This window comes from Phoca vitulina, unplaced genomic scaffold (genome assembly GCF_004348235.1).
Source record: "Phoca vitulina isolate PV1807 unplaced genomic scaffold, GSC_HSeal_1.0 scaffold34, whole genome shotgun sequence".
NCBI classification, from domain to species: domain Eukaryota; kingdom Metazoa; phylum Chordata; class Mammalia; order Carnivora; family Phocidae; genus Phoca; species Phoca vitulina.
Window position 1 is genome coordinate 21,660,418 of NW_022589737.1, and position 25,588 is coordinate 21,686,005.

General features: G+C 35.8%; 1 protein-coding gene across 4 annotated transcripts in view; it reads right to left on the minus strand.

Moving 5' to 3' along the window:
• The window catches only part of NAALAD2 (N-acetylated alpha-linked acidic dipeptidase 2), a 74,705-nt gene extending 49,317 nt beyond the window's left edge, over window positions 1-25,388 (minus strand). For 2 of the 4 annotated variants that reach the window (XM_032426293.1, XM_032426292.1), the window contains exons 1-8: window positions 25,138-25,388; window positions 24,338-24,449; window positions 14,323-14,509; window positions 12,686-12,787; window positions 8,620-8,745; window positions 6,754-6,940; window positions 3,259-3,352; window positions 2,087-2,185 (exon numbers count right to left, since the gene is read on the minus strand). In XM_032426293.1, the coding sequence (XP_032282184.1) occupies window positions 2,087-2,185; window positions 3,259-3,352; window positions 6,754-6,940; window positions 8,620-8,745; window positions 12,686-12,787; window positions 14,323-14,509; window positions 24,338-24,449; window positions 25,138-25,219 (989 nt within the window). In that variant the 5' untranslated portion in view covers window positions 25,220-25,388. Of the gene's footprint in view, window positions 1-2,086; window positions 2,186-3,258; window positions 3,353-6,753; window positions 6,941-8,565; window positions 8,746-12,685; window positions 12,788-14,322; window positions 14,510-24,337; window positions 24,450-25,137 lie in introns of those variants that run through there. The other 2 variants (XM_032426294.1, XM_032426295.1) reach the window with 2 other exon arrangements.
• Between the last annotated feature and the right edge of the window lie 200 nt (window positions 25,389-25,588).

The window sequence follows — 25,588 nt, forward strand, 5'->3', positions numbered from 1 at the left end:
ATTTGTATGGAACCAAAAAAGACCCCGAATAGCCAGAGGAATGTTGAAAAAGAAAAGCAAAGCTGGTGGCATCCCAATTCCAGACTTCAAGCTCTATTACAAAGCTGTCATCATCAAGACAGTATGGTACTGGTTCTAAAACAGACACATAGATCAATGGAACAGAATAGAGAGCCCAGAAATGGACCCTCAACTCTGTGGTCAACTCATCTTCGACAAAGCAGGAAAGAATGTCCAGTGGAAAAAAGACAGTCTCTTCAACAAACGGTGTTGGGAAAATTGGACAGCCACATGCAGAAGAATGAAACTGGACATTTCCTTACACCACACACAAAAATAGACTCAAAATGGTTGAAAGACCTCAATGTGAGACAGGAGTCCATCAAAATCCTAAAAGAGAACACAGGCTGCAACCTCTTCAACCTCAGCCGAAGCAACTACTTCCTAGAAACATTGCCAAAGCCAAGGGAAGCAAGGGCAAAAATGAACTATTGGGACTTCAGCAAGATAAAAAGCTTTTGCACAGCAAAAGAAACAGTCAACAAAACCAAAAGACAAGTGACAGAATGGGAGAAGATATTTGCAAATGACATTATCAGATAAAAGGCTAGTATCCAAAATCTATAAAGAACTTATCAAACTCAACACCCAAAGAACAAATGATCCAATCAAGAAATAGGCAGAAGACATGAACAGACATTTTTCCAAAGAAGACATCCAAATGGCCAACAGACACATGAGAAAGTGCTCAACACTGCTCGGCATCAGGGAAATCCAAATCAAAACCTCAATGAGATACCACCTGACACGAGTCAGAATGGTTAAAATTAACAAGTCAGGAAATGACAGATGTTGGCGGGGATGCAGAGAAAGGGGAACCCTCCTACACTGTTGGTGGGGATGCAAGCTGGTGCAGCCACTCTGGAAAACAGTATGGAGGTTCCTCAAAAAGTTGAAAATAGAGGTATCATACGACCCAGGAATTGCACTACTGGGTATTTACCCCAAAGATACAAATGTAGTGATCCAAAGGGGTACGTGCACCCCGATGTTTATAGCAGCAATGTCCACAATAGCCAAACTATGGAAAGAGCCAAGATGTCCATCGACAGATGAATGGATAAAGAAGATGTGGTATATATATACAATGGAATATTATGCAGCCATCAAAAGGAATGAAATCTTGCCATTTGCAATGACATGGATGGAACTGGACGGTATTATGCTGAGCGAAATAAGTCAATCAGAGAAAGACATGTATCATATGATCTCACTGATATGAGTATTCTTAATCTCATGAAACAAACTGAGGTTTGCTGGAGTGGTGGGCAGCTGCAGGGATGGGGTGGCTGGGTGATAGGCACTGGGGAGTGTATGTGCTATGGTGAGCACTGTGAATTGTACAAGACTGTTGAATCACAGACCTCTCTACCTCTGAAACAAATAATATATTATATGTTAAAAAAAAAAAAAGAAGAAGATAGCAGGAAGGGGAAAATGAAGGGGGGAAAATCAGATAGGGAGATGAACCATGAGAGACTATGGACTCTGAGAAACAAACTGAGGGTTCTGGAGGGGAGGGGGTGGGGGGGATGGGTTAGCCTGGTGATGGGTATTAAAGAGGTCACGTACTGAAATGAGCATTGTGTGTTACACGCAAACAATGAATCATGGAACACTACATCAAAAACTAATGATGTAATGTATGGTGATTAATATAAAACATCTAATGATGTAATATATGGTGATTAACATAACAATAAAATTTAAAAAATTTATAAAAAAGGGGGGGAAAAACACAAAAAAATAAAATAAAACTTTAGGTGAAATAGGAAGTTAAAATGTTAAATTTAAATGCAAATGTAGTCATGTTTAAGACTTTATAAAACAAATGTGATATCTCTACTGGAAGAAGAATTCAGTACATCATTGTATAAGTACATCCTAAGTGATATAAAATGATCAATTGTTCACCATGAAAAATGAGAAAAAGACAAGCAAAATATACCTGGCAGAACAGTTATCTTGACATTTTTCCATTAAACATATAAAACCTTTCCAGTCTATTAAAGTAATATAAAATTACCTGAAGGAATCATGCCCTGCAAAGCCAGGCCCAATGTTATAATGCACATTAAGACTTCCCTTCCAGCTGTCATCTGGTGGAGCAGTTCCTCCCATGTGACTGTTGAGAGAAAATGAAAATGACAGAAAAAGGCTGAGCATCACAATTTCTTAGAAGAAATCATGAAGTCTGATAATGAGATATTTCATTCATACATTTAACAAATATTTATTGAGCCCAGTACTGTCAATATGCCCTTTCTTTGTGCAACTTACATTTTAGCAAGAGAGCCAAAATTGAAATATATGAAGTTCTTACTATGTTTGTGGGAAGAGGGCTTAGGAAAAAAAAAAAAATAGGGAGAGGAAATGAGAAGCATCAGCCTCCTTACTTCTGACTTTATGTAGGGAAGCATTAGATCTAAGAAATAGTGAAAATAGCAAACTCATGACTGTGTTAAGGAGAAGAAACTAATTTCTAGAGAAGCTGCTGGTTACCTAGTGGGCACTCATGAAACAATTATTAAATTGTATTGGTACAGACATCTAAAAAAAATAAAAGTTGGAGATTTATGAAAGAACATCAATAATAGAATGCAAGAAGAGCAAACATTAATTAAATGTTTACTATATTCTAGATACTTTACACACTTGCATTGATCTCATCTCCTCCTCATAATAACCTTACTAGGGAGAAAAAATTACTATCCTCATTTCACAGATAAGGAAACTGAATCAGAGAAAGATTAAGTAATTGGTCCAAGTTCACACATCTAATAAGTGGTGGGCACTGTAATATTTTTAAAATACAGGTCAAGTACAAACATCAAATGAATATCAAAGAAAATTCAACTATTTGAAAAATCTCCAATCAGCATTTTTATCTTGGACACAGTTTTGCACTTGAGACTTTCATTTGTAGCAGACTAAAGGTTTCTTGCCATTTCTTGGTGTACTCTGTTATTCCTACTTCAGGAACTATTTTGAAATAAGACTTTTTTTAAAACTCATTTTCCTACTTTGTTTCCTTATTTTTTTTTTTAATTTTTTGAGGTATAAGTGACCTATAACATTGGTTTCAGGTATACAACCAGACTTTATCCTAACGTAATTAGATTACATTGGTTTTAGACAAGAAAATGGACACATTAGTGTAAAATATCTTAAATCTCATATCCAATTAGAAAATCATACCGTAGTAATATTTCTGCATCATTATACCCAATAGGATGTACAGGGATCTTGGGGATTCCCACTCCTTCTTTGACATCAAGTCTAAAGGTGTACTCTGCAGAAATTAATTGCATAAAATGAAAACAGCTGAAAAATCTGAGCAAGGGGCATAAAGAAATTTCTTTTATTACTATCTCAGATTTATTACATGTTTGAAATTATATCAAAATTCAAAGTTCCCCCAAAACCAATGATTGTTTTACCTAATATAGCCTATTTAATTCAACAGTAAGAAATTAAATCATTCAAATTTTAATAAAATCAACTATGGGGATTATAAATTTCCAAATTTGTTTTGACATTTCATGTAATTCTCTTAAATTTTACAAGAATATTTTATTTCCTCAAGGAGATCTTGAATCCTTCTTAGGGAAGCTTCAGTTAACTAGTTGCCTGGAAAATGTGTCCCAAATTCTGAAACTAGATATAACTGAAAAAAAATTAAAGGGAATTTATGAGATCTTGGGAATAATAAAGATCTTATTCAAATAGTAATACAATATTCTCTTCAAAGGAAGACTAAAAAGTACTGTCAGAATTAAAACCTCATTGGGACTTTGGCTTTCAGCCAAAATAGTTGTATAGCACTAAAACACTTTTCTTAGAAACAAAGGAAGATTTCAATCAAATGACATCAGATTCCACCTCAAGAAAATAGAAAAGAATAAATAAGGCAAAAATAAACAGGGAAAGAACATTATAAAGGTCAGAGCAGAAATGCAAGAAATAGGAGACAGAAAAATGGTAGCAATTATGAATAAAATCCAAAGCTGGTTTTTTGAGAAGATCAATAAAACTGATAAATCTCTAGCAAGACAATTCAGGAAAAAAAGAAAAAAAGAAAAAGAAAAGAAGAGAGAGGAGAGAGAGAGAAACTGCCCTGATCAGGAATAAAGAACAGAATATCACTCTAGTACCTGCACATGCACGCACGCACACACACACGCATACAGAATATTATGAACAACTCTATTAAATTTAACTTAGAGAAAATGGACAAAATCTGTGGAAGACATAAACTACCAAAGCTCAATCAACAGTAAATGGACAACCTAAATAGCCACATACCTATTTTAAAAATTGAATTTGTAGTTAAAAACATGCCTACAAACAAAACTTCAGGCCCAGATTTGCTAGGGAATTCTACCAAATGTTTATAGGCAAAAATGACTCATTCTATATAAACTCTTACAAAACAACAAAGATAAAATAGTTCCCAACTCACCCCATAAGGCCAACATTACTCTGATACCAAAATGAGACCGAAATACTACAAGAAAATAAATCTGTAGGCCAATATCCCTCATGACTAAAAAGAGATATGCTTAACAAAATTTTAAATTCAGTGATATACCAACAACATATAAAAGGATAATGTATTGTGACTAAGAGTTTATCCTAGGATGGGAGGGTTGGTTTAACATTCAAAATTCTATTAGTATAATTTAACGAAAGTAATATAACAACTTATCATCTCAAGACTCAGTAAAAGCATTTGACAAAATTCATTATACATTCCTAGATAAATGTGCTAAGATAAAATCTCTTAGCCCATTAGAAGTAAACTCCCCCAGCTTGACAAAAAGAATCTAAAATAAAACCTACAGATGTATCATACTTAACAGAGAAAGACTGGATTTTTTCTTCTTGAGGCAGGAACAAGGTAAGGACAAGTCCTCTAACACCTTTCTCCAGAAATGTATGAGAGGTACTAGCCAGTATACTAAGGCAAACACATTTTAAAAAGTAAAGGGCATCCAGATTGGAAAAAAAGAAAACCGTATTTACAGAAAACATGATCGTCTACGTAAAAACTGACGGAATCTATAGAAACCTACTAGAACTATTTAGTAAGTTTAACAAGCTTGCAGGATACAAGACTGACGTATTTCTTCTACAAAGTATTTCTACTTACTAGCATTGGACATATGGAAATTGAAATTTAAAATGTATTATTAAAAAGCATACTGGGGCGCCTGGGTGGCTCAGTCGTTAAGCGTCTGCCTTCGGCTCAGGTCATGATCCCAGGGTCCTGGGATCGAGCCCCACATCGGGCTCCCTGCACCGCGGGGAAGCCTGCTTCTCCCTCTCCTACTCCCCCTGCTTGTGTTCCCTCTCTCGCTATGTCTCTCTCTGTCAAATAAATAAATAAAATCTTTAAAAAAAAAATAAATAAATAAAAAGCATACAACTAGGAAATGCATATGGGTAAATGAGAGAGATGTGCACAAGCCATACAGTAAAACTGCAAACATGTGGAGTTAATTAAAGAATACCTAAGTAAATGGAGAGTTGTGCCATGTATATGAATCAAAGTATTCATTATTTTTTAAGATGTCAGTTCTCCCCAAATTGACCTATAGATTTAATTCAATCTCAATCAAATTCCCAGGACACTTTTCAATGGAAATTAATAAGCTGGATCTAAAATTCACATGGAAAGGACCTAGAATAGCCCCAAAAACTTTGAAAAAAAATGTTAATTTGGAGGATTTACATATCTATTTGAATGTAAAATTAAAAAGACTGACCAAACTAAAGGTAGCAAGGATATAGAATCTGGAACACTCATGCACTGCTGCTAGAACGTAAAATGGTACAAACAATTTGAAAATTTCTCCAAAAGTTAAATATGCGTCTATCATATTATCCAGTTGTTCGATTACTATATATTTACCCAGGAGAAATAAAAGCATATGTACATACAAAGACTTGGATACAACTGTTCATAGCAGCTTTATGTATAAGAGTCCCCAAACTAAAAACGATCTGAATGTCCATCCAAGTAAATGAATAAACAAACTGTTGTGTATCCATTCAATGACATACTACTCAGCATAAAAAGGAATGAACTATTGACACAGACATCAACATGGATGGATCTCGAAATAATTATGCTGACTGAAAGCAGATCAGTGGTTTAGGGACTGGCAGAGAGTGGGTAGGAAGGGTTTGGAGGAAAGTATTATAAGAGGAGTGAAAACTTTTTGGGTAATGGATATGTTCATTATCTTAATTGTGGAGGCAGTTACACAGATGTTCAACATGTAAAATGTGAAAAGTTTTGACAACACCCAAAAACTCATTGATATTTAAAAAAAAATACAAATGTATGATATCTAGAGAAGGCTAAAATCACCAATCAATTCAGAAAACCAAAGTTCTAGTTTGGTAAAAGCAGTATTACTTAGGGTATGGGGATCTATGTTTCTGCACCTCTGCTAAAAGCAGAGAAAAATTCAACGGGCCCTTCCCTCTCCATGTCCACACCTCATGAAAATTTGAAACGAAAGTAATATATGGGAAATGTTTTTTAATTCTTAGCAATAGTAATCCAAAATATTGTAATTGTGTACAGTTTTAAGGTTATTTTGTAGATGTTTGCTTTTATGTCTTCCGTAAGGGCAGGTAGTATTTTTGCAAAAATGGGTGAACCAGGACAGGCCCATCCATTACCTTTAGCTGGATAGCCTGGAGTGAGCGGGTCCCCAGCACCATTCAAATTTAATACATTCCCTCTCTGTGCTGCAGTTCCAGGAAGGTTCCATCCTTTAGGATATGGCTGTACTGCAGGGGCAAAGTAATCCGCTGGGTCGGAGTACAAGATGATTCCTATGGCTCCTGCTGACATGGCATTTTTAACCTGCAGGGGCAATGTGCAATCCATAATGTAGAACTGGCAGATGATTAATTCATCTAAGAGAAAATCAATTTAATAATGTAAGGAACTTGAGACACTGCTTTTTATCATGCTGCTAGACATTCAGTTATTGATGCCCTGAATACAATTTCTCTCCTGGGGGGAGCTAACAACTCTCATTTATTCTATACAACTCCAAACAAGTTATTGTCTCTTCTGTGAAACACTCCTATTGTGGCTAGAACTGCAAAATTAATGTCTCCCTTCTTTCTACCTCTTCTAATTTGTACATATTTCTGTTATAGGATGGGTCATAGTATTTTAAAGTATCTTTAAAATATCTTTCTCCCTTGCTAGACTGAGGGTGTTTTTAGAAAAGGGACCATGTCTTGTTTACTTTTAACTATCCACCCTCCAAAGTCTGGCACACCATAGAAATATCTGTGGAACTAAAATAATTTAAAGTTCTATACAGAGTGTGTGAAAAATTGCCTACTGTGTTTTGTAAATATTTTCTAACAATCCAAACTGACCACATAGGAAAATCTTTCCTGCAAGATTCTTAATTCATTACCAGAAATACTGTAGCAAAAGATAGATTACAATAAGTCTTGATTAACTAAAACACACTGCAATATTCAGAAAGCATTCTTACAATATGAATGGGAGTACAATCTGTCACAACTTTTTTTGAAGGGCAATTTGATGCCTGCCAAAATTTTGAAAGAATATACATGTTGACTCAGCCATTAAATTTCTAGGAATCCATACTATAAAAATCTTCACATAAATGTTCAAGTATATGGACTAAGATGCTCACAATGGAATTATTTTTAATAGTAATAAATTCAAGCCAAGCATCTGTCAATGCAGGAATGGTTAAACTGCTTATCACTTCTACAAAGTATTATGTACCCATCAAAATAACAAGGTATTTACTTAATAAGCAGCTATATAGAATTAACTAAGTACCAGGCACTATCATAAGTGTTTTCAAACATAAAGTTATTTAATCTTCATAAGGATTCTAGGAGATTAAGGCTATTATTAGCATTCTCACTTTATGTATGAGGAAACACTGGCAGAGAAAGATTAAATAACTTGCTCACAGTAAAAGATTGAGAGAACAGGGAGCCTAGACTAGACCAGAATCTATGTTGTAAGAATCTAGAGCCCTATACTCGTAACGACACATTATACAACTCTCAGTGTTTTGACATGGAGGAGTACCTATATATTATTGCTGAGTGAGGAAATAAAGTTATATATAGTATATGATGCCATCTTCGTAAAAAAGCTGTATAATATTTGTAAAATTAGTATCTAGAAAAAGATATTTATATTCATATGTCACAGAATTAGGTCTAAGAAAAGCTGTGAAGATTGATCATGTCTGGGCAAATAAAATGGGCAATGTAGGGGATCTTTCAGTTTTCAGTTTACAAAAAATTTCCCTCAAAAAATTTTAAAAAGCAAATTTTGTTTCTGTTATAAAAGTAATTTCCATTTCTAGATAGGTGAGGTAAAATAAAAACAGGATTTCCTGTGCAACTGTGGCAAATAGGAAGATTTTTTAAATACATATATTGAGGTAATTTTGAAAAAAAAAGTGCAAGCTGATCATTTACATTTAGAGGATATACACTATCCTCTTCTCTCTAGAAAAGGAGGTGATACAATACTTTATTTCCTCTGAAGATTTTTCCGTATCTTGCAATAACAATCTTTCCACTACAGTTGATGTTCATCTCTCTTTCCAGTTTGAAAAAATCTTCAGTACGAGCATAGTTCACATACATAAGATCTCCCTGTAAGGAAAAGAAAAAATTTAAAAATATATAGAATACTGCTACAATTAAAGGGAAAACCAATGAGTAACTTTGCTCCACAATACCACATCATCAAAAGTTATCTTTCCTGGACTGGCCTTGAAAAACAGATCCGTGCTAATTCTGTATGTTTTTAGAAAATATTTCAATACTTTGAAAGGTTGAAAAAAATGCCAATATGTAACACTTTAAACAGTGTGTTCTGTTTTGAAGGGATTATCAGCATATACTGAACCAGAGGAAATAGAGATCATTTAAAAAATCCCAACTATGTTTTAAACAATCCACTGCACCAAAAATAATAAAATACCTAGGAATAAACTTAACCAAGGAGTTGAAAGAACCTGTACTCTGAAAACTATAAAATACTGATAAAAGAAATTGAAGAAGACACAAATAAATGGAAAGATACTCCATGCTCACAGACTGGAATATCATTTAATATCATTAAAATGTCCATACTACCAATGCAATCTACAGATTCCACGCAACCCCTATCAAAATACCAACAGCCTTTGTCACAGGACTATGAAAAATAATACTAAAATGTGTATGGAACCACAGAATACTTGAATTAGCCAAAGCAAGCATGAGAAAGAACAAAGCTGGCGGTATCACAATCCCAAATTTCAAGATAGATTACAAAGCTGTAGTAATCAAAACAGCATAGTACTGGCATGACAACAGACACATAGATCAATGGACCAGAATAAAGTCCAGAAGTAAACCCACACTTATACAATCAAATAACCTATGACAAAGGAGGCGAGAATATACAGTGAGGAAAAGACAGTCTCTTCAATAAATGGTACTAGGAAAACTGAACAGCTTTATGGAAAAGAATGAAACCAAGATACTTTCTTACACCATCCACAAAAATAAATTAAACATGGATTAAACCCCTAAATATGAGACCTGAAACCATAAAACACCTAAAAGAAAACACAGGGGAGTAATTTCTTTGACATCAGCCTTAACAACATTTTTCTAGATATGTCTCCTTGGGCACAGGAAACAAAAGCAAAAATAAACTATTGGGACTACAGCAAAATAAAAGCTTTTGCACAGCAAAGAAAACCATAAACCTAACTAAAGAGGGGAAAGATAGTTGTAAATGATATATCCAGTAAGGGGTTAATATCCAAACTATATAAAGACCTTATACAACCCAATACCAAAAAATATGTACATACATACATAATCAGATTTAAATGGGCAAAAGAGCACTTTTTCATGTGTCTGTTGGCCATTTGGATGTCTTCTTTGGAAAAATGTCTGTTCATGTCTTCTGCCCATTTCTTGATTGGATTATTCTTTGGGTGTTGAGTTTGGTAAGTTCTTTATAGATTTTGGATATTAGCCCTTTATCTGATATGTCATTTGCAAACATCTTCTCCCATTCTGTCGCTTGTCTTTTGGTTTTGTTGACTGTTTCTTTTGCTGTGCAAAAACTTTTCATCTTGATGAAGTCCCAATAGTTTATTTTTTCCCTTGCTTCCCTTGCCTTTGGCGATGTTTCTGGGAAGAAGTTCTTGCGGCTGAGGTCGAAGATGTTGCTGCTTGTGTTCTCCTTTAGGATTTTGATGGACTCCTGTCTCACACTGAGGTCTTTCAACCATTTTGAGTCTATTTTTGTGTGTGGTATAAGGAAATGGTCCAGTTTCATTCTTCTGCATGTGGCTGTCCAATTTTCCCAACACCATTTGTTGAAGAGACTGTCTTTTTTCCACTGGACATTCTTTCCTGCTTTGTCGAAGATGAGTTGACCACAGAGTTGAGGGTCCATTTCTGGGCTCTCTATTCTGTTCCATTGATCTCAACATCACTTGGCATCAGGGAAATCCAAATTAAAACCTCAACGAGATACCACCTCACACCAGTCAGAATGCTAAAATTAACAAGTCAGGAAACGACAGATGTTGGCAGGGATGCAGAGAAAGGGGAACCCTCCTACACTGTTGGTGGGAATGCAAGCTGGTGCAGCCACTCTGGAAAACAGTATGGAGGTTCCTCAAAAAGTTGAAAATACAGCTACCATATGACCCAGCAAATGCACTACTGGGTATTTACCCCAAAGATACAAATGTAGGGATCCGAAGGGGTACATGCACCTCAATGTTTATAGCAGCAATGTCCACAATAGCCAAACTATGGAAAGAGCCAAGATGTCCATCGACAGATGAATGCATAAAGAAGATGTGGTATATATATACAATTATGCAGCCATCAAAAGGAATGAAATCTTGCCATTTGCAACAACGTGGATGGAACTGGAGGGTATTATGCTGAGAGAAATAAGTCAATCAGAGAACGACATGTATCATATGATCTCACTGATATGAGGAATTCTTAATCTCAGGAAACAAACTGAGGGTTGCTGGAGTGGTGGGGGGTGGGAGGGATGGGGTGGCTGGGTGATAGACATTGGGGAGGGTATGTGCTATGGTGAGCACTGTGAATTGTGTAAGACTGTTGAATCACAGACCTGTACCTCTGAAACAAATAATACATTATATGTTAAAAAAAAAAAGAAGAAGATAGTAGGAAGGGAAAAATGAAGGGGGGGAAATTGGAGGGGGAGATGAACCATGAGAGACTATGGACTCTGAGAAACAAACTGAGGGTTCTAGAGGGGAAGGGGGTCGGGGATGTGTTAGCCGGGGGATGGGTTAGCCTGGTGATGGGTATTAAAGAGGGCACATACTGCATGGAGCACTGGGTGTTATACGCAAACAGTGAATCATGGAACACTATATCAAAAACTAATGATGTAATATACGGTGATTAACATAACAAAATAAAATAAAATTTAAAAAAATGGGCAAAAGACCCAAATAGACAATTTTCCAAAGAACATCTACAGATGGGCAACAGACACATGAAAACATTCTCAACATAACCAATCATCAGGGAAATGCAAATCAAAACCACAATGAGGTATCACTTCACATGGGTCAGAATGGCTAGCATCAAATAGACAAGAAATAACAGGTGTTGGCAAGGATGTAGAGAAAAAAAAAATCCTTACATACTGTTGGTGGGAATGTAAACTGGTGCAACCACTGTGGAAGACAGTATGGAAGTTCCTCAAAAAATTAAAAATAGAAATACCATATGATCCAGTAATTCTACTACTAGGCACTTACCCACAGAAAGCAAAAACACTAATTAAGAAAAATATAGGCACCCTTATATTTACTGCATCATTATTTACCCAAGTGTCCATTGATGGATGAATGGATAAGGAAGAAGTGGGGTGTGTGTGTGTGTGTACACATACTCAGCCATAAAAAAAAAAAAAAAAATGAGATCTTACTATTGGCAACAACATGGATAGACCTAAAGTGTATTATGCTAAGAGAAATAAGTCAGAGAAAGACAAATACCGTATGATTTTACTTACATGCAGAATCTAAGCAAAAATGAACAGACTTTAAAATACAGATAACAAACGGAGGGTTGCCAGAGGGGAGAAAGGTGGGGAATAGGTGAAACAAAGGAGATTTTTAAAAGAAAAAAGAAATCCCAACCATGTTTAATTTTCAAGCATAGTATTAAGTAATTAATTAATTAAATACCACATCTGTGGCATGATCTATAAATCTATAACAAAAATCAGACTATGAACAAAGGAAAAGAGCTTGTAAAGACATCTACTGATGTTACTGAATTAAAGATGTGTTCAGCAGGTTCTTTGTTATTTCAGAGTGGCATCTGCTTCACCAGGCTATGATTTTTACGTATTTCTATTTTTTTTCTTTTTCTTAAATTATTTTTAGAAAGGGTGTTCATCGCACTGAATCTCAAAGTATGGATCAGCATGTATGGTTTACCTAATCTCCTTGGTTTTAGTCCTTTATATAGGCTTTAAATAACAAAGGAAGGTTCAAAAAGTTGAGTAAAAAAAGTCTTGTTTTACCTCTGGCATGCCTTGGGCTGAGAAAGCGTTATATGGTGGAACAATATTTGTAACATTCTCATATCCATCTGGTGGCGGCTCAAGGTAGGAGGTATTGAAAATCTAGGAAGAATTGACATACGTAAGTTGGAGAGTATTCCTGATTGTTATTAAAGAATAATGCCCCCAAGTATACACTTAAGATTAAGCATTCTGAAACTAGGTTCAGTAACTAATCAGGTAAATTCCACTGGCAACAATGAGGAAGAGCTTTATTGTTCTTACTGCCTTCAAAATAGTAGCAACTTCTACAAATGCATGTAATCTGAGGTGACTAGAAGTTCCCATATAAAAACAGGGCTTTGAAGGTGGCACCCATGATTCTCCTCCTCCTTTTCCAATGATTCCTTTTCAACTTTCATTGTTGGACTCCTTTTCTTTCAAATGCATTTAAATGTTTCCTGTGTTTTATCCCCAGTCTATGGTCTGCCTCATTTTATACTCCCTTCCTGTCAGACTTCATTTACTCCCAAAATTTTATCCATAGCTCATATGCTTGTAAGACCCACCTTTCCAGACATGTATATTTAAGGGCCTGATGGTTATTTCAGCTTGGATGTCCAAACTCAACATGTCCTACTTTGAATTTCTCATCCCTCACCCCAGGCCTGCTTCTTGTTTGGCATTCCTTGCTATTACTAGCAGCATCACTAGCCAGCCACCCATACCAGACACCTAGGAATCATCCTCAATTCTGTCTTCACCACCTTACTCCAGTCAATCACTAATCAATTGCCACTAATATTGCTTCCTAACTATTTCTTAGATCATCCCTCTTCCTCATTCCTACTAACATCGTGATTCAGGGCTTCATCATCTTTTACCTGGACTATTCTTGTAAGACTCCAACTTGCACTCCTTGCCGAGTCAAGGTCTAACCTGTAGATGGCCCAAACTATCTAAAAAATGCCTCTCTAGCCACATCCTTCCATTGCTTAGGACTTGTCAGTAGTTTCCATTGACTGAAGTTGAATTCTAAGCCCCTTAGGACATATAAGCTGTTCTATGACCTGTCCCCAAAACATATATACTGGCTTATCTCTTTTTGTGGCCCACTTTGTACATGATATTTTTGAAACACAGAAAATTTTTAAGTTCCCCAATAATACTAAGATAGTTATGGGTCTCCAAACCTTTGCCAGTATTTTCTCTTCTACCTGGATGCTTTTACTTTGTTTTTTTCATGAGGTTAACTCCTTAGCATTGCTCATGACTCACATATCAGAAAGGTTTTCTTTCAGGAAACCTTCTCTAAGTCCCAGGCTAGACTAAGTGAACCTTTTCTGTATAAAGAACCCAAAACATACTCTTTATAACACTCACCATACTGATTTAAAATGACGTGTTCCAACACCTACCTTGCCTTACTTAAGGCAAAAAGAATCCTGTTCCTAAGCTTCATTCTGGCTTTAAGACTAAGCACTGTGCCTAGCACACAGTAGACACTGAATAATTAGTTTACAACGTATCAACTTTTCTAAAAAATAGGAGTTGCACTGCACTATTAACCAATTTCTATTCTTACTTGACCCTACATCCCAATTCACATAAACAACTGGGGTCATAAATTACAAAAAGTACCAACAATTCCACATCACCTCAATTCCATGTTCATCCATGATTGATATATAGTTGGCATTTGTCTCATTAGGGTAGGATAGGAGAACATCATAATGAACCAACTTGGCTGAATCCAGTCCAAATTTCTTCCACTGGGTTTGGATTTTCTTGGCAAGAAGTAAATTTTGTTCTGTTCCTGCCAGATGAGGGAGCTTTGTAAAAGAACTACAATGAAAGTAAGATACAAGTGGGAGTTAAAGACTATATTCAGACAATATGCCTAAGGACTATTCTAGATGCATCACTCATCCTTTAGGTATTATCATTTCTACATCAATGATAAAAAAAAAAAAACAGCTAGTAGTACCAATTTCTAGGGATGCCAATTTAAAATTTATTTGTGTGTAACTATACTATTCACATTATGCTCCCCCAGAAAAGAACATATACCATGGTAAAAACACATGCAATCAGGAGGTATGAGAAGACACCTTGGAAGAACGTCAGGCCTCTATGCCAATAGTGCTCCTTTTGGTGATCATTAGTAAGGGAGGATATTTTGGGCGGTGCGGGGGCAGTTCATAATGTTTGCCAGAGACTAGTTAGGCAGTCTAACATATACTTCCACTGTTGTCAGATTTATTCAGTTGTTTATTGATCTCATTGAAGTTAAAAGTCCATGCATTTTTATTTTTATATTGCCTACTGCTTAGTTCCTGCCTGTTATGTAGAAATTATACAACGGGTTTGTTGACTTGAATTTGGGCAATGTTCTTTGGTTCTGAGTATAAATGGGTCGTAGCATTTAAGTGACCTCACAAAAATAGTTTTTCTAAAGATTCATTTTACATGAGGGTAAATAATATTTTTAAAATATTTTCTCACCTTTCTCCACCCCACCACCCCTTCAGATAATAATACTTTTGTAAATTGGTGTTTTTAACCAACCATGACAAAACCAAAGCAAGACAGGCAGTAAAGGAAAACTGGCATTTGCCAAAACCTTACTATATGCCAGGCATGTGACCAGGCACTCTCACCTGGGTTGCCTCACTGAGTCTTCACCATCTTTCTCCCATTGTCCTCATTTTGCAAATAAGGAAACTGAGAGAATAGTTAAATAATTTGTTCATAATTTCAGCCATTAAATGATGGGACTAAAATATGAAAGTCATAGTTGTCTGACCTTGAGAAATAGTGATAATGTGAAATCATTCATCTGATATTATTCAATTGCCTAAACTTCTTGTAAGGTTCCCTATACTGTGCATTTTTATGAAGTTCACATTCAAACATGGCATATTGGGCCCTTTTTCATCTGACCCACCCTTCCACCTTTTCATTTTCATTTCCCATTACTCTCCACATAAAATTCTCCACCCTACGGCATTTGGTAGACTCCTTTTCCTCCTGCAGTGACCACCTATTACCTTTGCACAAGGTCTTTGAGACATAAATACTGTCCCATCTACATGAGTCTCCCTGTCACCACTTCTTTCATTCTCCTTTCCCACCTGCAAGCTACTCATCATCCATGAGGACTCCTCCAGCATCTTATCCTGTGAAGCTTTCCCTTTCTATATCATTAAATGAAATCTACAGGTTATGGATATTTAATATCTTAGAATATTTGTTTTAAAAAAGTATTATAGTGTTTATAGACAGAAGTTATTTTGTATGCATTAAAAAACAGTAGGGCTTGAGATATTTAATTTCTACTTTATATAATTATTGTTTTATTTTCTACAATGAACAGATAACATTCTTATAATTAAGGAAAAAAAAGTATTTCCTTAAATTAAGATGGAGGATTAACCATGAGCTTTTGTCATCCATCTTTTAAAGAAGCCACTGAAGGGTGCTTGGGTGCCTCAATCTATTAGGCATCCAGCTCTTGATTTGGGTTCAGGTCATGATCTCAGGGCTGTGAGATTGAGCCCCATGTCAGGCTCCCTGCTGGTCATTGAGCCTGCTTAAGATTCTCTTTCTCCTTTTTCCTCTGCCCCTCCTCCCACCCCACGTACACACACGTGTGCATGCGCTCTCTCTCTAAAAAATAAAGAACTCACTGAAATGGAATACAGAAGCAAAAAAAAAAAAAAAAAAAAGCAGCAGTGTGTAACATCCTTTAGTTCATTTCTAAATTTCTCCTTCTGGTCCCAAGGTGGGTACAGTTCCAGGCATCATATATTCACACTGTAATGCTCAGAAGAAACAAGTACAAACAAGAACATGTTTCCTCTTTGGTATTTCTTTTAACAGAGGAAAACTTACAGTAGAAGATCACAGCTACACTTTCCTTTCATTTCATTGGACATAATAGAGTATATACCTCTTTTTAAATGAATCATTGCCGGAGGGAAGAGTTATAATGAATGGATTATGGACCAATCAAGATACTCCTGGGCTGGAAGGAATGTAACCCTTACTGAACACATGAAGGAGGATGGACACTGAAGAGCTGAGGCACTGCCAACAAGGAAGTGGCTGGGAGAAACCAAATTCTTCCCACTACATTAGAACCATTAACCCAATCTTGAACTCTTCTCCCTCCGAGGCTCTTTCACTGATCATAAACCTTCTACATCTATGATCAACAATTCTTTAATCCTCAGCCACTTCTCTGAATGCCTGCATGACTTCCTTGCCTTAACTGGTTTCCTCAGAGGATCCTGCTCACCTGCAAGCTTTTTTATTTCCCATGCCCCCACATATCCTCAGGGCTTGAAGATCTACTGGGAGTTCTTATTCTCCCTTGGTTCTTTCAAATATTTTTCCTTTTTCTTCTTTCAAAAATAACGACTCTTTTAAAGCTCATACCAAAAGTCACCACCTTCTGGGGGCTGTCAAAATTGTGGGTCACTCCTTATTCATTAAAGTCTCAAGTTCCTAATTCAATTTATTTCACTCTACTTCTATTCTTGTCATTCTTGATGTGCAATTTTTTTTTTAAGATTTTATTTATTTGACAGAGACAGAGAGTGAGCACAAGCAGGGGGAGTGGCAGGCAGAGAGAGAGAGAGAGTGAAGCAGGCTCCCCACTGAGCAGGGAGCCCAATGCAGGGCTTGATCCCAGGACCCTGGGATCATGACCTCAGCTCAAGACCTACACTTAACTGACTGAGCCACCCAGGCACCCCTGAACACAATTTCTGTATTGCACTCCAAAAATATAATCATCACATAAACTATTTATACATAACTTATCACCTTATGTTATATACACATTAAAGGAAAATAGTGATAAACAAATTTTAATGGTCAAGAACATTATTAAGTTTTGCTTCTGACATCTAATTTTCTAGGTGACTTCTTTTGGACACTTCATGATGTGCTGCAGACAGAGTTCAATAATGTTAACATTATACTTGGTCTTTTAACTTACACAATTTAAAATATAAGCATTCTATCTTAACTGATAAGATATTCTGCCATTTTACTGTATTGCAGGAAAAATAAAGACTGAGTCTCTCTTTAAATGACATGCATCTTAGCTGCCTGATTATTTTCCTTTATCTCTAAACAAGCACCTCAAAACAGACATTTTGTATTTGCTTCCTAATATCTAATGTTATAAATCAGCTCAATTTCACAAGAACAGTATAGCTGTTTTCATACCTCATTACTATAGTTTGCTATAGTTCATCCATGGAAACTAAGATGGAACTTCATGACCTCATTATATCACAGGATAGATGGGAGGGAAACACACCATACTGTATGCACTTTGTTTATTTGATTCTAGGGTTTAAGTGGAGTCTCAGAAGGGGTAAAGAGAATGCTGCAGAAAATTTTAAGAAATAATGAATAAAACCTTCCTAAATTAGTGAAAGACATAAGTTTACAAAGTCAAGAATCTCAGAGAGCCATAAACAGAATAAATTTGAGGAAAATGATACCTAGGCACATAGTAAAACTACTCAAAATTAAAGATAAAATGACATGTTCTGTAACTTAAAGGACTGTAAACTTCTCATCAGATGCCAATACTAGACAGAAGACAATGAAAAAACATTTAAAGTTCTGAAAGGAGAAGAAAACAAAGTCATCTTAGAAGTCTATATCCAGGAAAAGTATGCTTCAAGAATTATGATAAAGTAAGGATTTTATAGATAGAGAAAAACTAAGAGTATTTGTCACAACCAGACCCCACACTACAGGAAATGCTTAAGAAAGTTACTCAGACTAAATAGAAATACCATGGGATAACCCAAATTTTCAGAAACAAATGAAGAACATTGGAAATAAGATATAAAATACTATTTTAACTCTTAATGGGCTTTCAATACATATGTGTTCAAAGAAAAATTGTTTTGCAAGGTTTATATTGCATTGCATATGATACTTTTGACAGCTCTAGTATAAAGGATGATAGAGGAGAGGATAAATGGCAATATAGAAATGTGAGTTATCTGTATTGTATGTTAAGTTGCAAAAAAATAACTAAGAATTGAGTGAAGATTTATAAGTTATAGATGTATGGTGTAATCACTAGAGCATCTACTAAAAAAAAAAAATTACAAGGATGTATAGCCAAAAGATAAACAGAAATGAAATAAAATTTTACCAAAAAAGGCGCAAAAAATGAGAACAAAAATAAACAGAGTAAACAAAAATAAACAGAGTAAACAGAAAACAATAAATTACTAGACTTAAGTTTAACTATATCAATAGTTACATTATTTGTTAATGGACTAAATATTCAAATTAAAAGGCATAGATTACCTGAAGGAATATAATAGCAAACTGCTACTATCAGCTATCTACAAAGGATACACTTTAAGATTACCAAAAGGTATTGAATATCACGTGGCAATTAAATGCTCTCTATTGAAGGTACATTTTAATTCTAAAGAAAATAATAGATTAAAAGTAGATGGCAGGGGCGCCTGGGTGGCTCAGTCGTTAAGCGTCTGCCTTCAGCTCGGGTTATGATGCCACGGTCCTGGGATTGAGCCCCATATCGGGCTCCCTGCTCAGCGGGAAGCCTGCTTCTCCCTCTCCCACTCCCCTTGCTTGTGTTCCCTCTCTCGCTGTCTCTCTCTCTCTGTCAAATAAATAAATAAAATATTTTAAAAAAATTTTTAAAAAGTAGATGGAAGAAGATATGCCATGTAAATGTAAGTGTAAGGAAGCTGATGTGGCAATATTTATACCAAATAAAATAGACTCAAAGATAGAGATTACAGAAGATAAAGAAGGACGTTTCATAAAGATAACAGGGTAGTCTGTCTTAAAGACTTAACAACATTAACGTGTATATGCCTAATCAATAGTCTTAATATATAAAGCAAAAATTTACATAATTAATGGGGGAAAATATACATTTTCACATTCCTGGAGATTGTGACCCCCTTCTTGATATAATTTGACCCCCATGCCCCCAAAATCAGTAAAGGAGTCACTAGATTCCTAACCAGATAAAGAAAAAAAAAATCATGATCATAGAAATTGATGCAGAAAAATAACCTTTTGACAGTATCAATATCCATTCATGATAAAAAAAAAAAAAAAACTATTAGCAATCTTGGAATAGAGGGGAATTTCCTTAACTTGATAAAGAGCATCTACAACAAATCTTTAATTTTTTTTTAAGATTTTTATTTATTTGAGAGAGAGAGAGAACATGAGTGGGGAGAGGGGAAGAGGGAGGGAGAGAAAGAGAGGGAGAATCCCATGCAGATTCCCTGCTGAGCGCAGAGCCCCATTGCACTGGGGCTCAACCCCAGGACCGCAAGATCATGACCTGAGCCAAAATCAAGAGTCGGATGCTCAATCAACTGAGCTACATAGGCGCCCCTACAACAAATCTATAGACAGTATCACACTTAATTAGAAATTCTGAATGCTTTCCCCTAAGGTTAGAAACAACAACAAAAGATGTTCACTGTCACTCCTATTCAACATACTACTGGAATTTCAGTCAGCACAATAAGAACAAAACAAAAACCAAACAGACAAACAAAAACCCCAAATGTAAAACACATACAGTTTGGAAAGGTAGAAATAAAAGTGTCCCTATTTGAATATGGCATGATTGTTTACATAGAAAATCCCAGTGAATCTACCAAAAACTCCTAAAGACATGAGTTTAGACAGGCCGCAGGATACAAGATCAACACAAAAATCAACAGTATTTCTATATACTAACAACAAACATATGGAAACTGAAATTAAACACAATATGACTTACAATTGCTCCAAAGAAAATGAAATACTTGGATATAAATTAAACAGTACATATCCAGGATCTGCATCCTAAAAATTACAAAATGTTATAAAAGCAAACAAAGAAGATCTAAATAATTGGAGAGACTATGTTTATGGATTAGAAGACTGGACACAGGAAAAATGTCAAGTACCCCGAATTGTTCTATAAGATTAGTGTGATTACTATCAAAATCCCAGCATAGACATAAGTATGTTTATTCTATATTTTATATGAAAAGGAAAAGGATATGGAATAGCTAAAACAATTGTTTAGAAAAATAAGATGGGAGGAATCATTCTACACATTGCTGAGGCTTACTAAATAGCTTCTGTAATCAAGACCATGTGGGACTGGCAGAGTACTCTCACAGATTAATAGAGCAGAATAGAGAACCCAGAAACAGACTCACACAAATATGACCAACTGATCTTTGACAAAGGTGAAAAGCAATTAAATGGAAGAATGGCCTTTCAACAAATGGTGCCAGAGCAATGGGATATCCATAGGCAATAATGTACCCCAGCCAAACATTATATCTTATGCAAAAATTAATCACAAAATTAATGTAAAATATAAAGTATAAAATTTCGGGGTGGAGGAAAGAGAGGGGAAAAGAGATCTAGTCTAAGAGTTCTTAGATATGAACCTAAATGCATGATCCATAAAAGGAAAAAGCAATAAATTGGACCTCATTAAAATTTAAAACTTCTAATCTACAAATAACTCCGTTAAGACATGAAGAGACAAATAACAAAGAGGGAAAAATATATGAATACCACAAAGCCGACAAAAGACTTATCTAGAAAATATAAAGAACTCTCAAAGCTCAATAGCAAAAAAACAAAAAACAAACAAAACTATCCAAATAGAAAATAGGTCAAAGACATTAACAGACATTTCACTGAAGAGAGTACAAATGATGAATAAGCACATAAAAAGATGTTCAGTATCATTAATCATTAGGGGACTGCAGTTTAAAAATCACAATGAGGTATCACTATGCACCTATCAGAATGGGTAAAATTAAAAATAATGATAATGTCAATGGAAAACATTAAATAATACAGCTACACTGGAAAGCAGTTAGGAAAATTCTTCTAAAACTAAAAATGTATTTACCACACAACTTAGCAATTTTTACCCCTGGGCATTTATGCCAGAGAAATGAAAACCTATGATCATGTAAAACCTGTATACAAATGTTAATAGCAACATTAATCATTATTCAAAAACTGATCATAAATGCCCCTCCATGGGTGAAAAGTTAAACTATAATACCTCCTTATGACAAATGAAAAAAAGAGACTGAGAGACTCCATATTTTAAAGATGTTACTTCTCTTCCAAATTCATCTATAGAGTTGATGCAACTTTAATAAAAATTCCAGGGCGCCTGGGTGGCTCAGTTGGTTAAGCGACTGCCTTCGGCTCAGGTCATGATCCTGGAGTCCCTGGATCGAGTCCCGCATCGGGCTCCCTGCTCGGCGGGGAGTCTGCTTCTCCCTCTGACCCTCCCCCCTCTCATGTGCTCTCTCTCATTCTCTCTCTCTCTCAAATAAATAAATAAAATCTTTAAAAAAAAAAAAAAAAAAATTCCAGGTTTTTTGTAGGAATTCAGAAGGTTATTCTAAACCTGGAAATGCAAATGGCTTAAAATAGTCAAACCAATTTTTAAGAAGAAAAATTTGTAGGATTAACTCTACCTGATTCTCAGACTTATTATTAAGCTACACTAACTAGCAGAGTGTAGTGTTGAGATCTACAGATCAATAAAAGAAAATGTAAAAATCCAAAACCAGGTCACACATATAAGGTCCAGTAATTTTGGACAAAGATGCCAAGGCAATTCAATGTGGAAATAAATGTTTTTAAAACAAATGTTGCAGGAGTAATTGAATCTGTATTTAAAAAATAATCAACTCTTCCATCACACCATACACAAAAATTAACTTGAAGTGACCAATGACCTAAATATATAAGCTACAGTTAAAAAACTTCTAAAAGAAAACATAGAAGAAAATCTTCATACTTCTAATAGGCAAAGTTAGATAGAACACAGAATATGAAACAGAAAACCAAAAACTGGTCAACCAGACTTTACCAAAATTAAAAATTTCTGCCTTTCAAAAACTCCACCAACAAAAAAAGACCAGCCATAGAACAGAAGACAATATTCACAATACATGTCTGACAAAGGAATTGTACCCAGAATACATAAAGAACTCCTACAATTCAATAAGAAAACAAAACAGTTTAAAATAGGAAAATATGTGAACAGATGCTTTATAAAAGAAAATATGCAAATGTCCAATACACATAATGTTTAACATCACTCATTATAAGGAAGAGGCAAATTGAAACCACAATAAGATACCACTATATACTCATTAGCATAGTTAAAATTAAAACAACAGACAAAACTAAGTGTTTACCAGGATGTACAACAGCTGGTGCACTCATGCATAATGGGTAGGAATGTAAAAATGTTCCCACTTTTGAAATCTATTTTCTTAAGAAGTTCAACATATGCTTATCATCCAATACAGCCATTCCAAGAGAAACGAAAATATATGTCCACACAAAAACTTGTAAACACATGTTCATAGCAGCTTTGTTAATAGTCAAAAACTAGAAACAATCCAAGCGTCCAACAACTACACATTACAAGATATTCATACAATGGAATACAACTCAGCAATAAAAAACAATAAACTGGTATGTGCAACCTGGATGAATTCCAAAATTATTATGCTGAATGAAAGAAGACACAAAAGTGTACATACTGTATGATTCCATTTATATAAAATTCTCAGAAATGCAAAGGAACTCAGTGACCTAAAACTGATGGGTCACTGTGTAGGGCTAAAGGTGAAGATAGGAATAAACTGCAAAGGGCATGACATAAAATTTCTGTATCTTGTTGATCTATTATACATCCATCAATACTGTCAAATTTTAGGCTTTTTTTTTTATGTTTTTTTTTTTAATCTATATGTTTTATTTATTTATTTATTTTAATTTTTTTATTGTTATGTTAATCCCCATACATTACATCATTAGTTTTAGATATAGTGTTCCATGATTCATTGTTTGTGCATAACACCCAGTGCTCCATGCAGAACGTGCCCTCCCCAATACCCATCACCAGGCTAACCCAATTTTAGGCTTTAAAAGATGCAGTTCATTTTATGTAAATTATACTTCAATAAAGCTGGTTGGGTTTTTTGTTGTTTTTGTTTATTTAATGACACTCCTTGAGAGAGTCTGAATATAGAAACACATATGGTGACTGCCTTCACGGAGTTCATTATCATTTCCCTGAATGTCACGCTTTTTCACACTTAGAGGCTGGTGGATTTGCACTGATCCTTTTGCTCTTATTTTGTCCAGTTTGTGTTACTTATATTTGCAAGTGGGACAAAGGTTTAATTTGTGGCAGGCAATCTGAAACTTTAATCTCTCCTCCTTTAAATCTGAGTTTACAACCATCTAAGTCTTCCTGACTTAGAAGAATGTGACCTTCAAATAAAATTGCTAATTAAACCCAGGCATAAGGAAGAAATAACATTCAGTTGCAGTCTAAAGTTACATGAAGTTGAAACATCTCTTAATAAAGCAACCAGGTACTTTTTCTGTAGATTAAGTTAGAGAAGAAAGACCCACTCCTGCAACATTCAAATACATTTTACGCTGAGTGGTTTAAAGGGACATTTTAAACTACCATAAATTAATGAGATCATATAATTTCACACAAGTACCCATATGAATATAACCAGTTGTAATACACTTGTCACTCTGCAATATTTTCAACATTTTTAAGACCAAACATCAAAACAAACTTACCGGAGAAATGATTTAATATTTTCAGCTTTCATCTCAGATATGAGTTTCCACCGTATACTTTGATGATAGGGTGGTGAAGTGGTCGTTTCTTTCAAAGGCTTAACAAACCAGCCTAGGGGAGAGAATACATATACCTATACTTACTATATACGTATATAATTGCTTTTGACTTTTACAAAAATTAGAAGCCAAAAAAATAGTCCTTACTTCAGAAATAGCTCAAAGTGAGCTTTATAAAAATGTTCATATTAAATGCAGAAGTCCTTCAAATTCTGCTATGCAGTGTAATTTTGAGTTGGTTAAAACTAGTTTTAGGAGATATTCTTTTCATTTTCCTACATGTTACGCATCAAGGCATGGGCCTCTATCTTTCTTGTTCTCCTTGGGGTGATCTAGTTGGTAGCACAGCGCCTGACACACAAGAAACATTCCACAAATATTTATTTAGTAAACGATGAAGGAAGGGCAGTTTTTGCAGTGCTGTCCATATTAGTTGCTAGTTTTGACAAATAAAACCACCTTTTTCATGCCTGTGGAGAATGACAGCTCTGACCTAACAGCTCTTGACAAGTATCTTGAGCTCATTGAACCTTTAATAAATCTGAATTTCAGTCACACTTCATTAAGAAGGTCAAAAGGCATTCCATTCGGTTTCCAGTTGGGCTGAAATTCACAGAATTGGCCACACGCAGGGAGCTCAGGGAGCCCGCACAGCCTCCAGGCTTGTTTTCTCTCATTCCTCCCCAGCCTGGCAGGGAGAAGCACCAGCCCTGCACTGGGGAGAAGGGGTTCATACTTACCCACCATAAATCCTGCCAGGAAAGATGCCAGCGCGGCAGCCAAGTACATCCAAAAGTAGAGACGGCCCCTGGACTTCGCCATGGCTCCCTGGGGACGAAGCTTGGGGCTCCAGATAGAGCCAGCCTCTAGCCTGCAGACCAACAGAGAGCACGCCAGGGGAGGCGGTGAACGCTGGCCCACCCGCAGGCTTCCTGCAAAGCTGGGCTGCCACCCCCGCCCTCCAAACCCGCAGCAAACAACTCCCACTCCCTCTGGTTCTCAGTGGGCCTTAAGGGGGAAAAGGAAATCCGGCAAGGGGAGGAGACAGAGCCTTCCTGTTGGCCGGCAACTCCCATAATGTTGATTCTGCAGTAACCAGGACAGTCCGCTGTGGGGAATGGGGAGGGGGTGGCTAAGGAAAAATGTCCCTAATGGTTTCCTAAAGAACTCAACTGTTAACCTTAAAAATAA